At 46.2% G+C, this 15,014-nt stretch overlaps 1 protein-coding gene across 4 annotated transcripts; it reads left to right on the top strand.

The window, feature by feature from the left end:
- Nucleotides 1–83: 83 nt before the first annotated feature.
- Nucleotides 84–14,948, top strand: ppp4r4 (protein phosphatase 4, regulatory subunit 4). Of its 4 annotated transcripts, XM_041064173.1 has the most exons (26): nucleotides 84–1,443; nucleotides 5,052–5,125; nucleotides 6,200–6,302; nucleotides 6,424–6,571; nucleotides 6,743–6,816; nucleotides 6,935–7,041; nucleotides 7,467–7,574; nucleotides 7,667–7,788; nucleotides 7,864–7,986; nucleotides 8,862–9,004; nucleotides 9,095–9,214; nucleotides 9,631–9,708; nucleotides 9,985–10,068; nucleotides 10,196–10,369; nucleotides 10,458–10,563; nucleotides 10,800–10,811; nucleotides 10,911–10,947; nucleotides 11,039–11,183; nucleotides 11,358–11,396; nucleotides 11,502–11,573; nucleotides 11,652–11,715; nucleotides 11,869–11,943; nucleotides 12,260–12,350; nucleotides 13,044–13,105; nucleotides 13,236–13,578; nucleotides 14,022–14,948. In XM_041064173.1, the coding sequence occupies exons 1-26, from the start codon at nucleotides 1,336–1,338 to the stop codon at nucleotides 14,065–14,067; spliced, it is 2,658 nt and encodes an 885-aa protein (XP_040920107.1). In that variant the 5' UTR covers nucleotides 84–1,335; the 3' UTR covers nucleotides 14,068–14,948. The 4 variants fall into 4 exon arrangements, with proteins under 4 accessions (XP_040920107.1, XP_040920104.1, XP_040920106.1 ...); XM_041064170.1 differs by having other exon boundaries at nucleotides 10,800–10,947; XM_041064172.1 differs by having other exon boundaries at nucleotides 10,800–10,947; nucleotides 11,658–11,715.
- The last annotated feature ends 66 nt before the right edge of the window (nucleotides 14,949–15,014 follow it).

The following is a 15,014-nucleotide window of genomic DNA, read 5'->3' on the forward strand; positions in this document are numbered from 1 at the left end:
TAGCCTCCAGCTAGCCCACCCTGAGCTGCTCACCCGTCGGTTCTGGTCCGGTGACCGAGTTTAAGTCCTGCTCTACGGTTATTGCCGCATCAGCTGCAGGTCAGTCAAATCTATGAGGACCCAAACAGCAACTTCGGTTTTACTGCTGCCGCACAAATCTCTATTCAAATTTCTGACCTTTCTACCGATTCACAGTCCACCCGGATTACATCTCGACTGCAGGGGGTTGGGTACCGTACATAACGTTCTTTACGATAATGTGTTAAATCCGGTTTGAGAAAATCCACCGAGACGTTTTACATACAAATTAACTGTCAACTTTTGTAGTGTTCGACACTGCTCGGTACCGCCCTCTGTGTGGGAGCGACAAGACCGTCATGGGTTCAGAAAGATCGACGTTATATTGAAGTAACTGCTAGTTGCTGTGCTTAGTGTTGGCCGAAATGAGTGGATGCTACCGATTTCTTAAATATAATTCTTCTGTGGCCTTACGGATCGTAAGCCTTACAGATGACCACAGACGCATAACAGCGCCAAATTTTTAACGCAGTTCGGCGTGACGGTGTAGGTTGGGATTTTACGTGAATAAATGTTTTTAGTGTGTTGGATTTGCGCCGAACTGAAGACAGGATCGTGTACATTTGGTTCATCCTTCATGTTTGACATTTTTTACTCTTAATTAATTAGTAAATAAATTCTGTAATTCGAGTTTTGAGCGGAGTCTGGCGTGAAAAGCTGTGAAAGAGTCTTGTGAAATATGTGCTCTCTGGTGTACTAAAGATCTGCCGAAAGGAAAAGTGGCCTTTTTCATATATGGCACTCCTCAACTTTAAGCTTTAATAGATTGTGGGTAAACTAACGCGGAAGTATTAAAACGTCCATTTTCTAACGGAGTCTGGCTGAAGGTCTCCTCCCCATAGGAGAGAGAGTGGACAGGCTTGGCAACCGTTCAGCTGACATCGGCTGGCTGTGGGATGTGCTGCATGCTCTCACACTAACCAACCGGGATTTTCTGTTCACGCTCGGAGGAATCAGTTCGCGCCGAATGGAAGAACAGACGCTGTTGAGTTGTGAAATGCATTTTGGACTGGTCTGGAAGACTGTTTGATTTGCACATGAGCGAAGACGCGTTACATGATTAGAATTTTGAACGGTGTCTGGCCCCCCGCCCCCCCGACTGATCGAGCAGGGATCTCCTTGGAAACGGGCAGTGACAGCGTCCCCCCCCACCCCCACCCCCTCCTCTCGCTTCGTCCTCTCACCAAGGATGGTTGGTTCTGAGATCCGCCGCCTGCTCGTCCACTAGCACCAGACTGGGCCATTTCCAGTGAACTGATGTTCTCCAGCAGAATGAGTCTGACCCAGTCCAGCCTGCTGTATGGACAGCTGGACGACTTACAGGAGCTCGCCTTCATCGAGAGGCCGATCCGCAGGAGTCTCAAGGTATTTTTACACCTCAGGGTCTGAGCACAGCTGGTCAGACACAGAAGTGGGTCATGTGTTGAACACAGGTTGTGATGTGTGAGACATGTGAAGTGATGATGATGATGCTGATGGGACATGTTGTGTGAGTCAGTGGGAGGAAGAGCAGCCTCCTCGCAGGAAGCAGAGGGGAGACCCGCTATCTGCGCAGCATGACGCAGTTTGTCTGTCTGTCTGTCTGCAGTGAGACAGGTGGACAGACTCGTGGGCAGACTGGTGAGGAGACAGGTGAACAGACAGATGGGTAGACAGGCGGACAGTCTGTAGTACAGCACTGTTCAGGGTGTGAACACCCACGTGAGGAGAGGATTTCTGTAGAATCGGTCGTAACTTCGATCGGGTTCTCGATCAGCAGGTGATGGATGACTGGATCCATTAAGTGTGGATGTTCAGACGTTTGGTTTCGTCTGACCAACTGTCCACAACCCAGAGACTCTGCTGGACTAAGAAAAGCTGTTTTCAGCTGTGCAGCTTGAAATGATCCGATCGATTATTGAAACTTACCGATCGAGTTTCTGTGGATTGGCTCCCAGATGTAGAGTTACTGCATGTGTCCCCAGGACAGAGACTAAAGACCGGGACAGCTGAGACCAGGGGGGCTAACAGGTCGTCCTCGGACTTGACTGATGCTTCTTTTTTCCTTTGCGTCCTTGTGTCCTCGTCTTGGACCGAGCCCCTGCACAGCGAAGACAAATAAGTCAAAATGATGAGTCAAAAAAAAACAGTGAAACTTTTTAATCAGTTAATTATAAAAGTGATGATTGAATAAAGAGAGAAGAAGAAGAACGACAGACTAGAACTAAACAGAGAGAACTCATCATTCACTTATTCATTCATTCACTCATTCACTCCTCATACAGTTCACTCAGTAGTGGGCAGCAGATTCAGGTTTCACACACAGTGACTGATCTTCATCATGTTTCATCATCACTGCGTTAGCAGCAGCAGGTGCTCGTCAGACTCTGATGTGAAGTTTGAGGGAAACATGAAACGTAGAGCAGGAAACAGGAAGTGAATTCTTCTTGTTCTTCTGTTCACACCTGTCTCTGCGGAGGAGGCGGGGCTTCATGATGATGATGCTGTGAGGGGTGGAGCCTGGGGGGGGTCTTCTTGTGGGAGGAAACCCCAACGTCATGATGACACATACACACCCCCACGTTCTCCCACACACACACACACTCACACACTCACTCACACACACACACACACACACACACACACACACACACACTCACACACACACACTCTCACACACACACACACACTCACACACACACACACTCTCACACACACACACACTCTCACACACACATACACACACACACTCACACACACACACACTCTCACACACACATACACACACACACTCACACACTCACACACACACACTCTCACACACACACACACACTCACACACACACACACTCTCACACACACACACACTCTCACACACACATACACACACACACACACTCACACACACACACTCTCACACACACACACACACTCACACACACACACACTCTCACACACACACACACTCTCACACACACATACACACACACACTCACACACACACACACTCTCACACACACATACACACACACACACCACGTTGCTCATTTTGTCTGCTTTAGTAAAAGTTCTAATACCAGACACTAATAATAATAATAATAATAACAACAATAATAAAGTGCATTGAAACTATTACTTGAGTATTATATCAGCAATTTTTTTTAAATGAAACTTTATTTAACCAGGTATGAGAAACATTTCCAACGATGACCTGGCGAAGAGGCAGCAGCAGGAAGCAGGTTACACACTAATACAAACAAAACAATAATCACTAAACTAAAACTCTCGTAAAACAGTCATGAAGTAAACATGACAAAAAAATAAAAGTATCAAAGTAAAACTACGTTTTATTGATCACATGATCTGACATGATCTGATCTTTAATCCTGAGTCATCGATGCTCCAGGTGGTTTAAATGATCACAGGTTAGCTGGAGCGAAATACGCCAGCACAGGTTATTTTTATTGCACCTTTCACATATCATAGATTTTCATTTTGGATTATTTAGTTGACTAATCAATCAAAAGATCAATCCAAAGATTAATTATCAGGTGAGAAATGCTGACTCAGTGACTCAAAAGAGAAATGTGTCCGTTGTTGAAGTCGCTGAGTCACTGATCCTTCTTGAATGGTTGTAAACTGACACTGAAGAAGTGAAGGTGTCGTAGCTTCATGTTTTCTGAACACTTTCATGTTTTGAACCGTTCTGTGAACATTTTCAGAGTCTGGTTTAGTTTAAGTTTTGTTCATAGTTCCTGTTTTATTTTGAAATCATGGCCCTTGTGTATCTTGTCTTGTTCTACTTCCTGTCTTTGTCTTGTTTCTCTCCATGTGTGATTGTTTGCCCCGCCCTAATTGGTTTCACCTGTTGTCCCTTGCCTGGTGTATTTAAGTCTTGTCGTTTCCCTGTGTCCTTGATGGTTCGTCTTGTCTCTTGTCTCGTCTCTTGTCCATTGATCTCGCGTGTTATCCTGAGTCATTGTGTCTCAGTCAGGTTGTGTTTTATTTGTTACTTTGCTTCTTGTTTGGTTTTGGTTTCTCAGGTCTTTTTCCTCACGACAGTAATTTTGTGTTCACGTTTTTGTTTCGTTGCCTTTTTCCCGTTCGGGTGAGAATTATTTTACTTTGTGAGAATAAAAACTTATTTTTCATTACGTCTGTGGGTTCGTGCGTTTCGGTCCCCGTCCTTGCTGAAGTCGAGACAGTCGGTACCGTATTGATCAGCTAATGGATTAATCAGCCAACTGTTTTAGTTCTAATCACGTGTAACTGACAGTTACAGCTAAAAGTCATATTTTCTGTTTCTGTTTCTGAATATAAAATCGGAATCTCCCATAATAAATTCAGTGGAGTAAACCTATCCTGACTTGTAGTATAAGTACAATACTAAAGTAATGCAATACTAAAGTAAATGTACTTCCTACATTACAGTGCATTTGTCTTGTGGGGACATAAATCTGCCACTCTGTGGGGACTCAATGTGCCTTTGGGGGGACAAAACAAGCTGGGGAAATTACTGCTCTCTGTGTTTTACCCACACCAAGTGCCCCAGCACACACACAAGCATGCCCATGCACTAGAGACGCTGGGGCAGGGGGCTGCCTAATGAGGCGCCCGGGGAGCTGGGGTGCTGTCCCACGGCCGTCCCGTTAAGGACAGGGTCAGTCTCCAGGTAATCAGTGTCCGTGTAATGCCCCTTAAGTGATAGAAACAGGTTGGTGTATGTGTGTGCTCTTGTGCGACTCTCTTTGTAAGGATCTGTTCACTTCTAGACTTTGTGAGGACATTGTTCTGTGGTCCACACTTTGGACATTCAAAGGGCTGTTTAATGTTTTTTTTTTAATGTATTATGTAACAGCAGTGAGATGAGGGTCAGAGCTCAGACGGAGGGTGTTCTGGATTGAAATTATTATGACTTCAGGAACACACACAGTCTGTGGCTGTTCATTTAACTACTGAGTTTCTGATTTGTATGTTTGTATGTTTCCTGTCAGACGGCCGAGGAGATCGATCAGCTGACTGTGGATGAAGACCTGAATGACATAGAGAGAGCTGTCTACCTGCTCAGGTGAGAGGTGAAACATGTTAGCACAGCAGCTCACCTGTGGGTGTGTCACTGTGGAGTTTTTTTGGTTGTGTTGATGGTCACACACCAGTGTTTTTGTGACTGTTTTTCTTTCAGTTAGTTTCATGTTGTTACCTCAGGTCAGGAAATGGTCTCAACTGCTTCAGAGTCAAGAGGAACAGTAACTAAATAAAAAGCTTTTATTGGTACAGAGTTTTGTCCTGAGTCAGAAACAGTCCAGTCCTCCATCCATCCTCTTTTCCTGCGACCCAGTAAACTCTGAAGCTAATTAAAAATTGAAGGTAATCATCCTGCAGTCTGATCCCTGAGGATCTAAACTAGTTCACAGAACTGTTTCTGTGACAGAGAAACTGAACTGAACCCTGCAGGACTCGCAGGCACTGGACTGTGGCTCAATCAGGATCTGAGCTCAGTAACTTCCATTGGACACGTTTCTGAAAACAGAGCTGAAAGTATTATGTACAAACAACTAGAGCTGTGTCGATAAAATCGTTTCTCCTATTCTCATTTTATTTTGTAAAGATCGATTCGTATGTGCTCGCGTACGAACTTGCGTCATCGAATTCACGCATGCGCGCCTGTTGTGAAGCTACCAAACAATGAACATGGCGTCAGACAGTACGCAGTGCTTACTGTCCGACGTAATTTAGTAATGCCCGAGTTTGCACTTTTTTATTTTTAACGTTAACTAAGCATTGCTTACTGTCCGACGATGTTCATTGTTTGGTAGCTTCACACCACACACGCCTGCGTGAATTCGATGATGCGAATTCGTACGTGAGCACGTACGAATCAATCCTTACAAAATAAAATGAGAATAGGAGAATCAATTTTATCGACACAGCTCTACAAACAACAGTGGAACAGAAACCACAGAAGACTCACACAGACTGTTTCAAGGGGACATGTTCTGTGGGGATCTGTCTCCAGGTGTCACTTCTGTTCCTCAGGGTTCAGCTTTAGGCCCTTTATCTTTTTGCTCTGTAAACATTCTCACTTAAAATATTTGTTTTCCTTTGTGTTCCTTTATATTTTTGTATTTCCTCCCGTCGGCAGTGTGGGTCAGGAGGTGCAGAGAGTGAGCGTCATCAGTAACCTGCCAAGTCTGGTCCGCCAGAATCCAGCTGAGACATTTCGTCGGGTCGTCCCAAAGGTCCGGGTATGTAGCATCAGTCAGACTGTGTGTGTGAAGGCAGGCAGCAGAGGGCAGTATGAGGACGGTCATTCTGGGAAATTACAAGTGTGTCATACAAGTAACCTGTCGTGTCTGTGTGACTCAGGAGGTCCTGAATGGATCCGGAGCTGAGACCCAACTGGCAGCAGCAGCATCGTTTTTAACCATCCTACAGGACGACATCATTCTGATCCACACCCACACCTACTCCATCCTGAAGACAGTCCTGCTGCACCTGAATCACAGAGACACAGGTAACACACCTGAAGTGAGGGGTTAGGGTTAGCCCATCACAGGTGTTTGACAGGAAGCTCAGACTGCTGCAGTTTCGTTGAGGTTAAACCGTCTGAGGACAGACGTCAGCCTTGTTGTCCAGGTTCTAATGTTCACTCTGATGTTGGTGTCGATGCGTGTGTTGTTGACAGTGGTGAGCAACGCCTGGTTGGAGACCCTGCTGTCGGCCATCAATGCTTTACCCAAAGAGACCATCAAACAGGAGGTACTGCGATCAGGGTTACTGATGAATACTTTGCACCAGGACTGTGTTCTGGATTCATCTGTTGATTACTGATCAGTTTTTGTGACCTGTCTCACTCTGTATCTGTCCGTCTCTGCAGGTGCTGAACCCTCTCCTGTATCAGTCTCAGCTGTCTCACTCTCTTCAGGCTCGTCTAGCCAGCTGTCGCATTTTAGGAAAAGTTGCCTGCAAGTTTGATTCCCACATGTGAGCTGCAACAAAGTGTTTTCAAATGATTATTGATCAGATTAAGCTGATGTATGTTGATGTGGTGGTGGATGTTGTGGATGTTGTGGTGGTTCCAGGTTCAGACCCTGGTCTGGGCTCTGGAGTTCTCTCTGTGCCTCTGTGGGTTTTCTCCTCCCACAATCCCAAAAACATGCACATTAACAGTCAGGTTAACGTCAGGTTAACTGGCTGCTCTACGTTGCCCCTAAATGTGAGTGTGTGCGTGTGGTTGTCTGTCTTTGTGTGTCAGCTGATTGAGGTGGACTCCGCCTCTCACACCTGGTCAGCTGGGACAGGCTCCAGCTCCCCGCGACCCTGATGGATTACACGGTGTAGAAAATGGATGAGTGGATGAGTGGATGCTGATGTTGTCTCACCTGGTCTGACACTAACCTGTGTGACAGAGTGAAGACTGAGCTGCTGCCGTTGGCTCGGTCTTTATGTCAGGATGTGGAGTTCGAGGTCCGAGCCTGTATGTGCCGTCAGCTGGAGAGCATCGCCAGGGCAACCGGGTAAACATAACCAAACACCAACCAGTCACAAAGGAAACACGAACCAAATGTCCTGCAGTGGTGAGACAGCGTGTCTCCTGTCTGTCCTTTAGGGTGGATGACACCAGGACAGAGCTGCTTCCTGAACTGGTGGAGCTCGCCGGAGACGAGGAGAGCAGCGTCCGGCTTGCCGCCTTCGACACCATCATCAACCTGATGGAGATGATTGACGGCGGTGAGTCATCAGGTGACAGCAGGTGGAGCTGTGGTGAGAAGCAGTGAGCGTGGTTTAAAGCCCCTCCTCTCTCAGATGACAGGCTCCATGTGGTGGTTCCTCTGGTGATGTCAGTGTGCGAGGCATCGTCGCAGGCAGATGAATCTGTTGCTGCATCTTTGTCGTTCCAGTTTGGGAAGCTCTGCAATGGACTGGCAGGTGAGACTCAGAACTGGTGTGACTCAGTAGAAACACAGAAAAGATAGTCAGTCAGACTCTGATCACACTAAAGCAGAATAAACTCAGAATTTGCTGATGATGTGAAGGTAACTGGCAGATACGTAGGTAACATGAGCCACTCTGTGTAACAGCAGCTGCAAAACTGGACGATGGTTTTAATCATAATCACATGACAAAGCTCTCTGAGAATCACCACCAATGAAACTGCAACTTCAGGAGAAAGATAACATCCCAGGAAGAGACGGAGCATTGTCCCCCCTGGATCCAGGTCCAAGCGGGGAGACTGGGTTAGTGTTAGAACCATGGGCCGTATCATGGGCTAACGGCCCCGCAGGCCCACTCCCTGGAAGGCCAGCCGTCTGACCCCAGGCTGTGTGGTAACCAAAGAACCTGGAGGTGAACATTGGCTGTGAGGAGGTTTCAGTCCTTTCAGGCTGGTCGATCACGGGGACTCCTGAAGCAGACAGGTCGCAGGAGGCCAGAGGGACTGCAGGTCCTGGGAGTTTGGCTATCCACTCTAAATGTGTTTTATGAAGGTGGTGGTTTATGACCATGCCCCCCAGGGTATCTTATGGGGGGTACTATGGAAGTCTGGGGTACCAGGGCCCTGTCTGCTTTGTCCACAGGATGTCCAGTGTGTTTTCAGTGGGTGCTGGACTCTGTCAGGGTTGTTTCTGTCAAAGATTCAGTTTACGGTTTTCATGAATTAGAATTAGAAGCTTTTATTGTCATAATGTTAATATGACGAAACACCAGATCTGAAGGTGCAGTCAAGGTGTGGAGTGTCGGGATGGGGACTTTGGGACTTTAGGACTAATGAGTCGTGATGTTCCTGAGGAGTCCTTGTGTTTCAGTCTCTCTGTCAGACGAGCAGAAGGGCCGGTTGCTGCAGAGGTTTAAGGTGCTGTGTGTCGCCGGTCTGCAGACTGAAGGAAACCAGACTGACATCAACAACGAGTCAAAGCTGATACGCTGCAACTGTTGCTACAACTTACCGGTGAATTTACACTCAGTGGAACTTCAGAGTTCAGTTCAATCTTCAGTCTCTCAGATGACTGATGTCAGGTTTTACTTCCTGTCTCTGCAGGCCATGGTGGTGTTCGCTGACTCAGCCCACTTCCAGTCAGAGCTCTACCCCTCTTTCTCCAGTCTATGTTGTGACCCGGAGGTCAGCGTTCGACGGAGCGCTGCAGCCAGTTTCCATCAGGTCAGATCACGTTGGACTGTGGCTGCAGTGTTACAGCCACAACATCATCATGTTTAATCTGTTCTTAAAATGTGAACAGTAGTGGAGCTAAACACGTAGCGTTTGTCCTGAGGGTGGCGCCAGAGGAAAGATCATGAAGTCATTGAAAGCTAAAGGGTTCATCCTCTGTGGGGCAGGAAGGAGATCAGGACACTGATGACCAGTAGCTGTTGAGAGGCTGTGGACATTAGCACCTTTAGGTTCTGCTTCTCCTTCAAGAAATAAAGCCAAAAAATTCAATAGGGAGGAGACGAGAGAAAGAATTAGTTTAGGAATTGAAAGTTCTTTGGATGCTAATCGTTTGTAAGAAAAGTTATTTTCTCTTATGTCACATGATGGCTTCCCCTCCGTCCATTGGCCTCGCACCCACCCGACAGGTGGTGAAGCTGCTTGGTTCAAATGTTCAGATCGTCCACAAAGAGCTTCTGGTTCTGCTACAGGACGATGCTCTGGAGGTGAGATTCCATGTTCAGTCCATGTTGTTGGCGAGTTGTTTAATAAACATTTTCACTGTCAGTCTTAAAAACTGTGAGCTGTAAAACTTCAGCGGTGAGCTGTTGTTTTGCAGCGTGAATGGTTCGCTGGAGCCAAATGCACAGGTCAACACCACAGAGTGTGCTAAACATTTAACAGCAGCTCAGATCAAACACATCGAGATTTTCTTCAGAACTTCTTCTGAACGTAGTTTTTTCAGTTTTATTTGTGCTGAAGCGTCTGTTGTCACTGTTGAGGTGCTGGACGCGCTGATGAATCACCTGGAAGAAACTCTGGAGGCGGTTCTGTCCAGAGGAGAGAACCTGACGCTGGACAACAAGGTGACAAAACAAACCTCCAGCTTTTAAACCAGTTCTGAGTTCTGCTTTGGTTTTTCTTTCTTTTTCTGCTTCTTCTCTTGGTTCCTCTGTGTTCGTCCACGTTCACCTGCGGTTTGTTCTTCATCAGTTCCCGGAGCTGCTGTCGGCTCTGTTGTTGGCGGAGCAGAAGGTTGGATGTTCTCTGCGTTGGCGGCTGCATGAGAAGCTGCTGCAGCGTTACAGCTGTCTGGCCAGACTACTGCCGGGAGAAGTGCTGCACCAGAGCTTCTCCCCTCGCATCTTCATCATTCTCACCACCAATGTCAGCGCCACAAGAAGACATCACATGATACAATAGCAAAACCAGTTGAGCAGACAGGTAAACTCTCCTCTGGCTGTTGTGGTTGCAGAAGGTGTTGCCGGTGCAGAAGGAGGCGGCTCGGACATTCTGCACCTTCCTCCGCTATAACCGCAAACAGGAGCAGCGTCAGGAGATGATGGAGCGTCTTATCCAAGGTCAGAACGGCCTGGTCCTGCAGGCTCAGGTGCTCTTAGTATGTCATCTATGAACAGGTGACCTCAGGTACCTCAGCTTTTTTCAGTCAATCACAAACTCCTGAAAGTTAGGGGACGACCGCAGACATATGTACAAGGCAGAAGACTCAGGTTTTGTCCTTAGAACGCGTTAGAAACTTTCCCATGATGTCCAACAGATCCTTGATGGGTGATTTTGGTCTGTCTCTGATCCTCAGATCTGGCTCAGGGTAGGAGCTACTGGAACCGTCTGAGGTTCCTTGATGTTTGTGAAACAGCCACTGAGATTTTCTCCAGAAAATACTTCAACAAACATTTCCTGATTCCAGCGCTGGAGCTTGTCCACGACCCCGTTGCCAATGTCAGGTAGTTCTGTGAGAACTCTATCTGCCAGTTAAAATCTGTCTGTTTGACATCAAATGTGACATACCTGCCTGTTCACCTGTCTCTCTGTCAGGTACAAGCTGTGTCAGTTGTTGCCCAGGTTACATTCGTCGCTCCGCCTGCCAGGTGATAAACAACTGTTGCAGCAACTCGACTTCTGCGTCCAGAAACTCCTCTGCAGAGAGAAAGACAAGGACGTGGTCGCAACCATCCGCAAGGTAACATTCACGCTACCATAGACCGGTCAGCTCAGTCAGAGGTCTGCGATGAATCGAGCTCACAAAGATCAGTCCAGCATAAAAGCTAGTTTTCATAGTTTTGCTTGTTGATTTCGACGAATGTAAATAATGAGAAACTGATGAAGCATTAACTGTGTTCACCGTGTTCTTCAGACAGTGTTGGAACTGGACAAACTGGACCTCACAGAACCTGTAAGCAGCCTGTTTTTAAGACATGAAGTGTAGAACAAATGACAGTGAAGTATTTCATGTGTGTTCTGTGGTGAACGTGTGCATCCATCTGGTGTCTGTCGTTAGTTTCATAAGAGGCAGGAGAGAGATTTACTGGACCAGAAGAAGGAGAAGGAGGAGACTCTGCTGCTGGAGATGGTGAGGGTGAAACTGAGAGTTCATCTTCAACCTGAATCACTGTCTGTTCTGTTTTAATGACGTGTCCTCTGCCGTCAGGAACAGCTGGAGCGCCAACAGACCGAAGGCAAACTGAACTCTGAAAAACATACAGAGAGAAAGCGTGAGCAAAACGGTCCCATGTTATTTCTGACTCACGGGAGAAACTTTTCATTTTTAATCTGGTGCACGAGGATTTGATTTACGGGTCAGACTTTATTGATCTGACTGTGTTTCTGCTTCACAGTCCAGTCTGTAAACCGATTCTCTTTGACAGGAAGGGAAAGTAAGACGAGTCTGTCTGCAACCAAGTCCATGTCAGTGTCTTCGTCTGGAGCTGCCTTGTCCTCTGGTAAGACAGAACTATGAATGAAGACGAGTTGCAAATGAGTTTGTGGTTGTGACCACTGAGAAAATGCTTTATCTTCAAACTTCCAACAGAATCTTCTTCATTTCAGTCCTGATAGAGGCGTCTGTTAAACAGATGTGCAGAGTTTTGTCTCCTGCAGGTGCAACTTTGTGTAGATCAGAACGTGTTGGCCGTTTTACAGTTTGGAATAGTTTAGAATGAGACACAGCATCATCTGTACAGTCCTGTTGGAAACCTCATGTAATCAAAGTGGAAGCGTATCAGAAACTGATGATGATGATATTTCTTCTCCTTACAGGTAAGGACATGAGGAAGGCTAAACTGTCACGGAGTCGATCCCTCAGCAGTCAGCCGACAACTTCCAAACCTGCCAACTCAGACAGACCTTTGTAAGACCCACCAGACCTCCTTCACTTTAAACTGCAACGTAACACCAGCTACAAGTTTAAGTATCTCAGGATTTTCCTTGGGGGTTAGCGTTAGGAACGCTGCTGTGGTTCAGGGGGAGGTGATCCTGAAGCTGAAGCTGTGGATTCACCAGTGTTTCAGTCCTGGTTTCTGGTTAGTGACTGAAATAATGAGATGGTGGATCCAAGCAGCTGAAATGAGTGTCCTCTGCAGGTCATCTGGACTCAGAGTCGGGGTGCGGAGCTGACGTGGTTTTCCTTGACAGCTGCAGAGAAAATCTTTTCTTTCTTGCCTTCTTCTGGTTCTTCTTCACTTCTTGCTTGATGATGTTGTTCTTTATCCTCTTGGTCTTCATCACTTCATAGAATTTGTCAAAATCAGACATTTTGTCCTTCTCTGTCTTCTACTGATGTTCTTGGCCCAACTACTACTACTACTACTACTAATTTGGACCTTCTCCCAGGTCATGCTAACAAACTTCTGATGGGCACTGTGAGCGTCTTCGTGGACTTCTGTCCTGACCGCCGTGCAGGAGCCCTGAACAAGAGCCCGACTTTGGTCGATGATATCTGTAACAGCCACTTATTTTACATAAAACCTGCTGGTTTTTGACCCTAACCCAAAATCAAGGTTTAAATGTTCTAAATGTTCTGTTTTCTGGTTCTGTGATTCAGGAAGGTTAAAGAGCTGAGCAGTACATCTGGACCTGGGAAGTCCTCCATGTTACAGAGCAAAGGTACTGCATCACTAAAGATCGGATCCCATGCCCTAGATTGGGTATTAGTTTTCAGGACTGCAGGACCATCACCATCAGGACACTCAATGCTCTTGATTTCTATTCTTACATCACTTCCTATGCTTATTAGATGACTCCTTGAGGACTGCCCACTTCACCATGGCAACCCAATCCACCCCCTCCATGCCGGTCCTGATCCGCAGCAACACCACCAGCCTCCTGGACAGGGCCAGTACGTTGGACCACCGAACAAGTTCCATGGACCACAGGTCCAGTTCCGTAGACCAGAGAGACCACAGAAGTGGCACGTTGGATCACAGAACAAGCAGCATGGACCACAGGAACAATATGGTAGACCAGAGAACCAGTACCTTGGACCAGAGAGACCACAGAACCAGTTCCTTGGACCAGCGCAGTAAAACCATGGACAGAGGTTGCGGGCTTAAGGACAGCCAGTCCAGAAAACTGTCGATGTGAGTTCTAGTTGAAATATTTTGGTGGTAGAACCAAAGTAAGAAACTTCATATTGTTCCTGTATTTATTTGCAGTAAATCCTCAGCCTGACTTTGTCAACTGTAAATTATTTTTCGTGTTTCTTCTGTGTTCGTACTGAGTGTTCTGGTTTAAACCTGGTTTTATGTTACTTTAGTCCTGTTTACACTGTTTTAGTGCTAGAAGAGTTTGACTTACAGTGAGGCCCAGATTTCACTCTGCTTTATTTACTGGTTTAACTCTGGTCCTTTTGTAGTTTAGCCTTATGTTTACCACATTTTAGCCTGAGATTAGCTTTGTTTAATGGTTTTATGGGTTTAACTCTGGTTTAGCATCTGGCCAGAACAGATGTGGAACTTTGTGTTTTCATTTTTAAGAAAATATTAATGCGCTGTTTTGTTTTGTTCACTATTTAAATCAACAGAAACAGGAAGTCGAACTCTTTCAGCGTCCAGTCGGGACGAGACTGAAGATGTTGATGTCATTATACCTCAACCAGGCCATCAGCCATTCAGCAGTCAGAGAATGGTTCCTGTGGTTTCAGGACATTACCCAGAATGCAACAGGACTTCATCTCTGTCTTAGTGACAGAGACAGTAGAGTCTGACTTCTATTTGTATCTACTCAGCACTGTGTATTCTAATGATCTCATCCTGTCACCTGATTGGTTCAGTAAATTCCGCACATTCAAACTGTTTCTATGTTCTTATTGGTTGGTGGTTTCACCTGCTGACGTGTAACTGATTAGATTGCTGAGACCAGGAAGTGATAAAATCCATCAGACGGATCTGCATCCTGTGAGATCCGGTTTAACGAAATGTTCTAATCTGCCGTAACCATCGTTCTAACGACATCTGTGCGACAGGAAGCCTGATCATCCCGATGCTCATTACATCATTTTACCACTACCGTCACCAAGTCGTCATTACTCCGTCACCGTCCCCTCATGAATCTGTCAGACTGTTGTCGATACCTAAAGCCGTGTCACTACAACAGTTAGAGAACTGCTATCACAACATTTACTGGATAAAAACAGTTAAAGTTCAGACAAATGAAAAGGTAAATCAGAATTTATTGAAACTGTAAACAGTGAAACTGAACCAATCAGCTCTCAGATCCGTCCCAGGCAGGTGGAAACGCCCCAGCACGCCCTGACTGATGGAGCGGTGGATTAAAGCTGCAGTCAGCAGAGAAAACTTGTGTCAGCAGACTTTGGTTTTTATATTTGTTGTTTTGAAAATTTTCTGTTAAAACTGATTGAAATTCACCTGACTCCTTATTTAAAGTGACATTTTTTTTCACTTGTCTGAAGTCATTCCTGCACAGGATCCAGATTACCTTCACAGGAAGTGATGCAGCCCTCTGTCTGTTGATTGGGCGGGGTTTCGTGGTGATGTCACAGGTATGTTACAGTGAG

This window comes from Toxotes jaculatrix, chromosome 19 (genome assembly GCF_017976425.1).
Source record: "Toxotes jaculatrix isolate fToxJac2 chromosome 19, fToxJac2.pri, whole genome shotgun sequence".
NCBI classification, from domain to species: Eukaryota; Metazoa; Chordata; class Actinopteri; family Toxotidae; genus Toxotes; species Toxotes jaculatrix.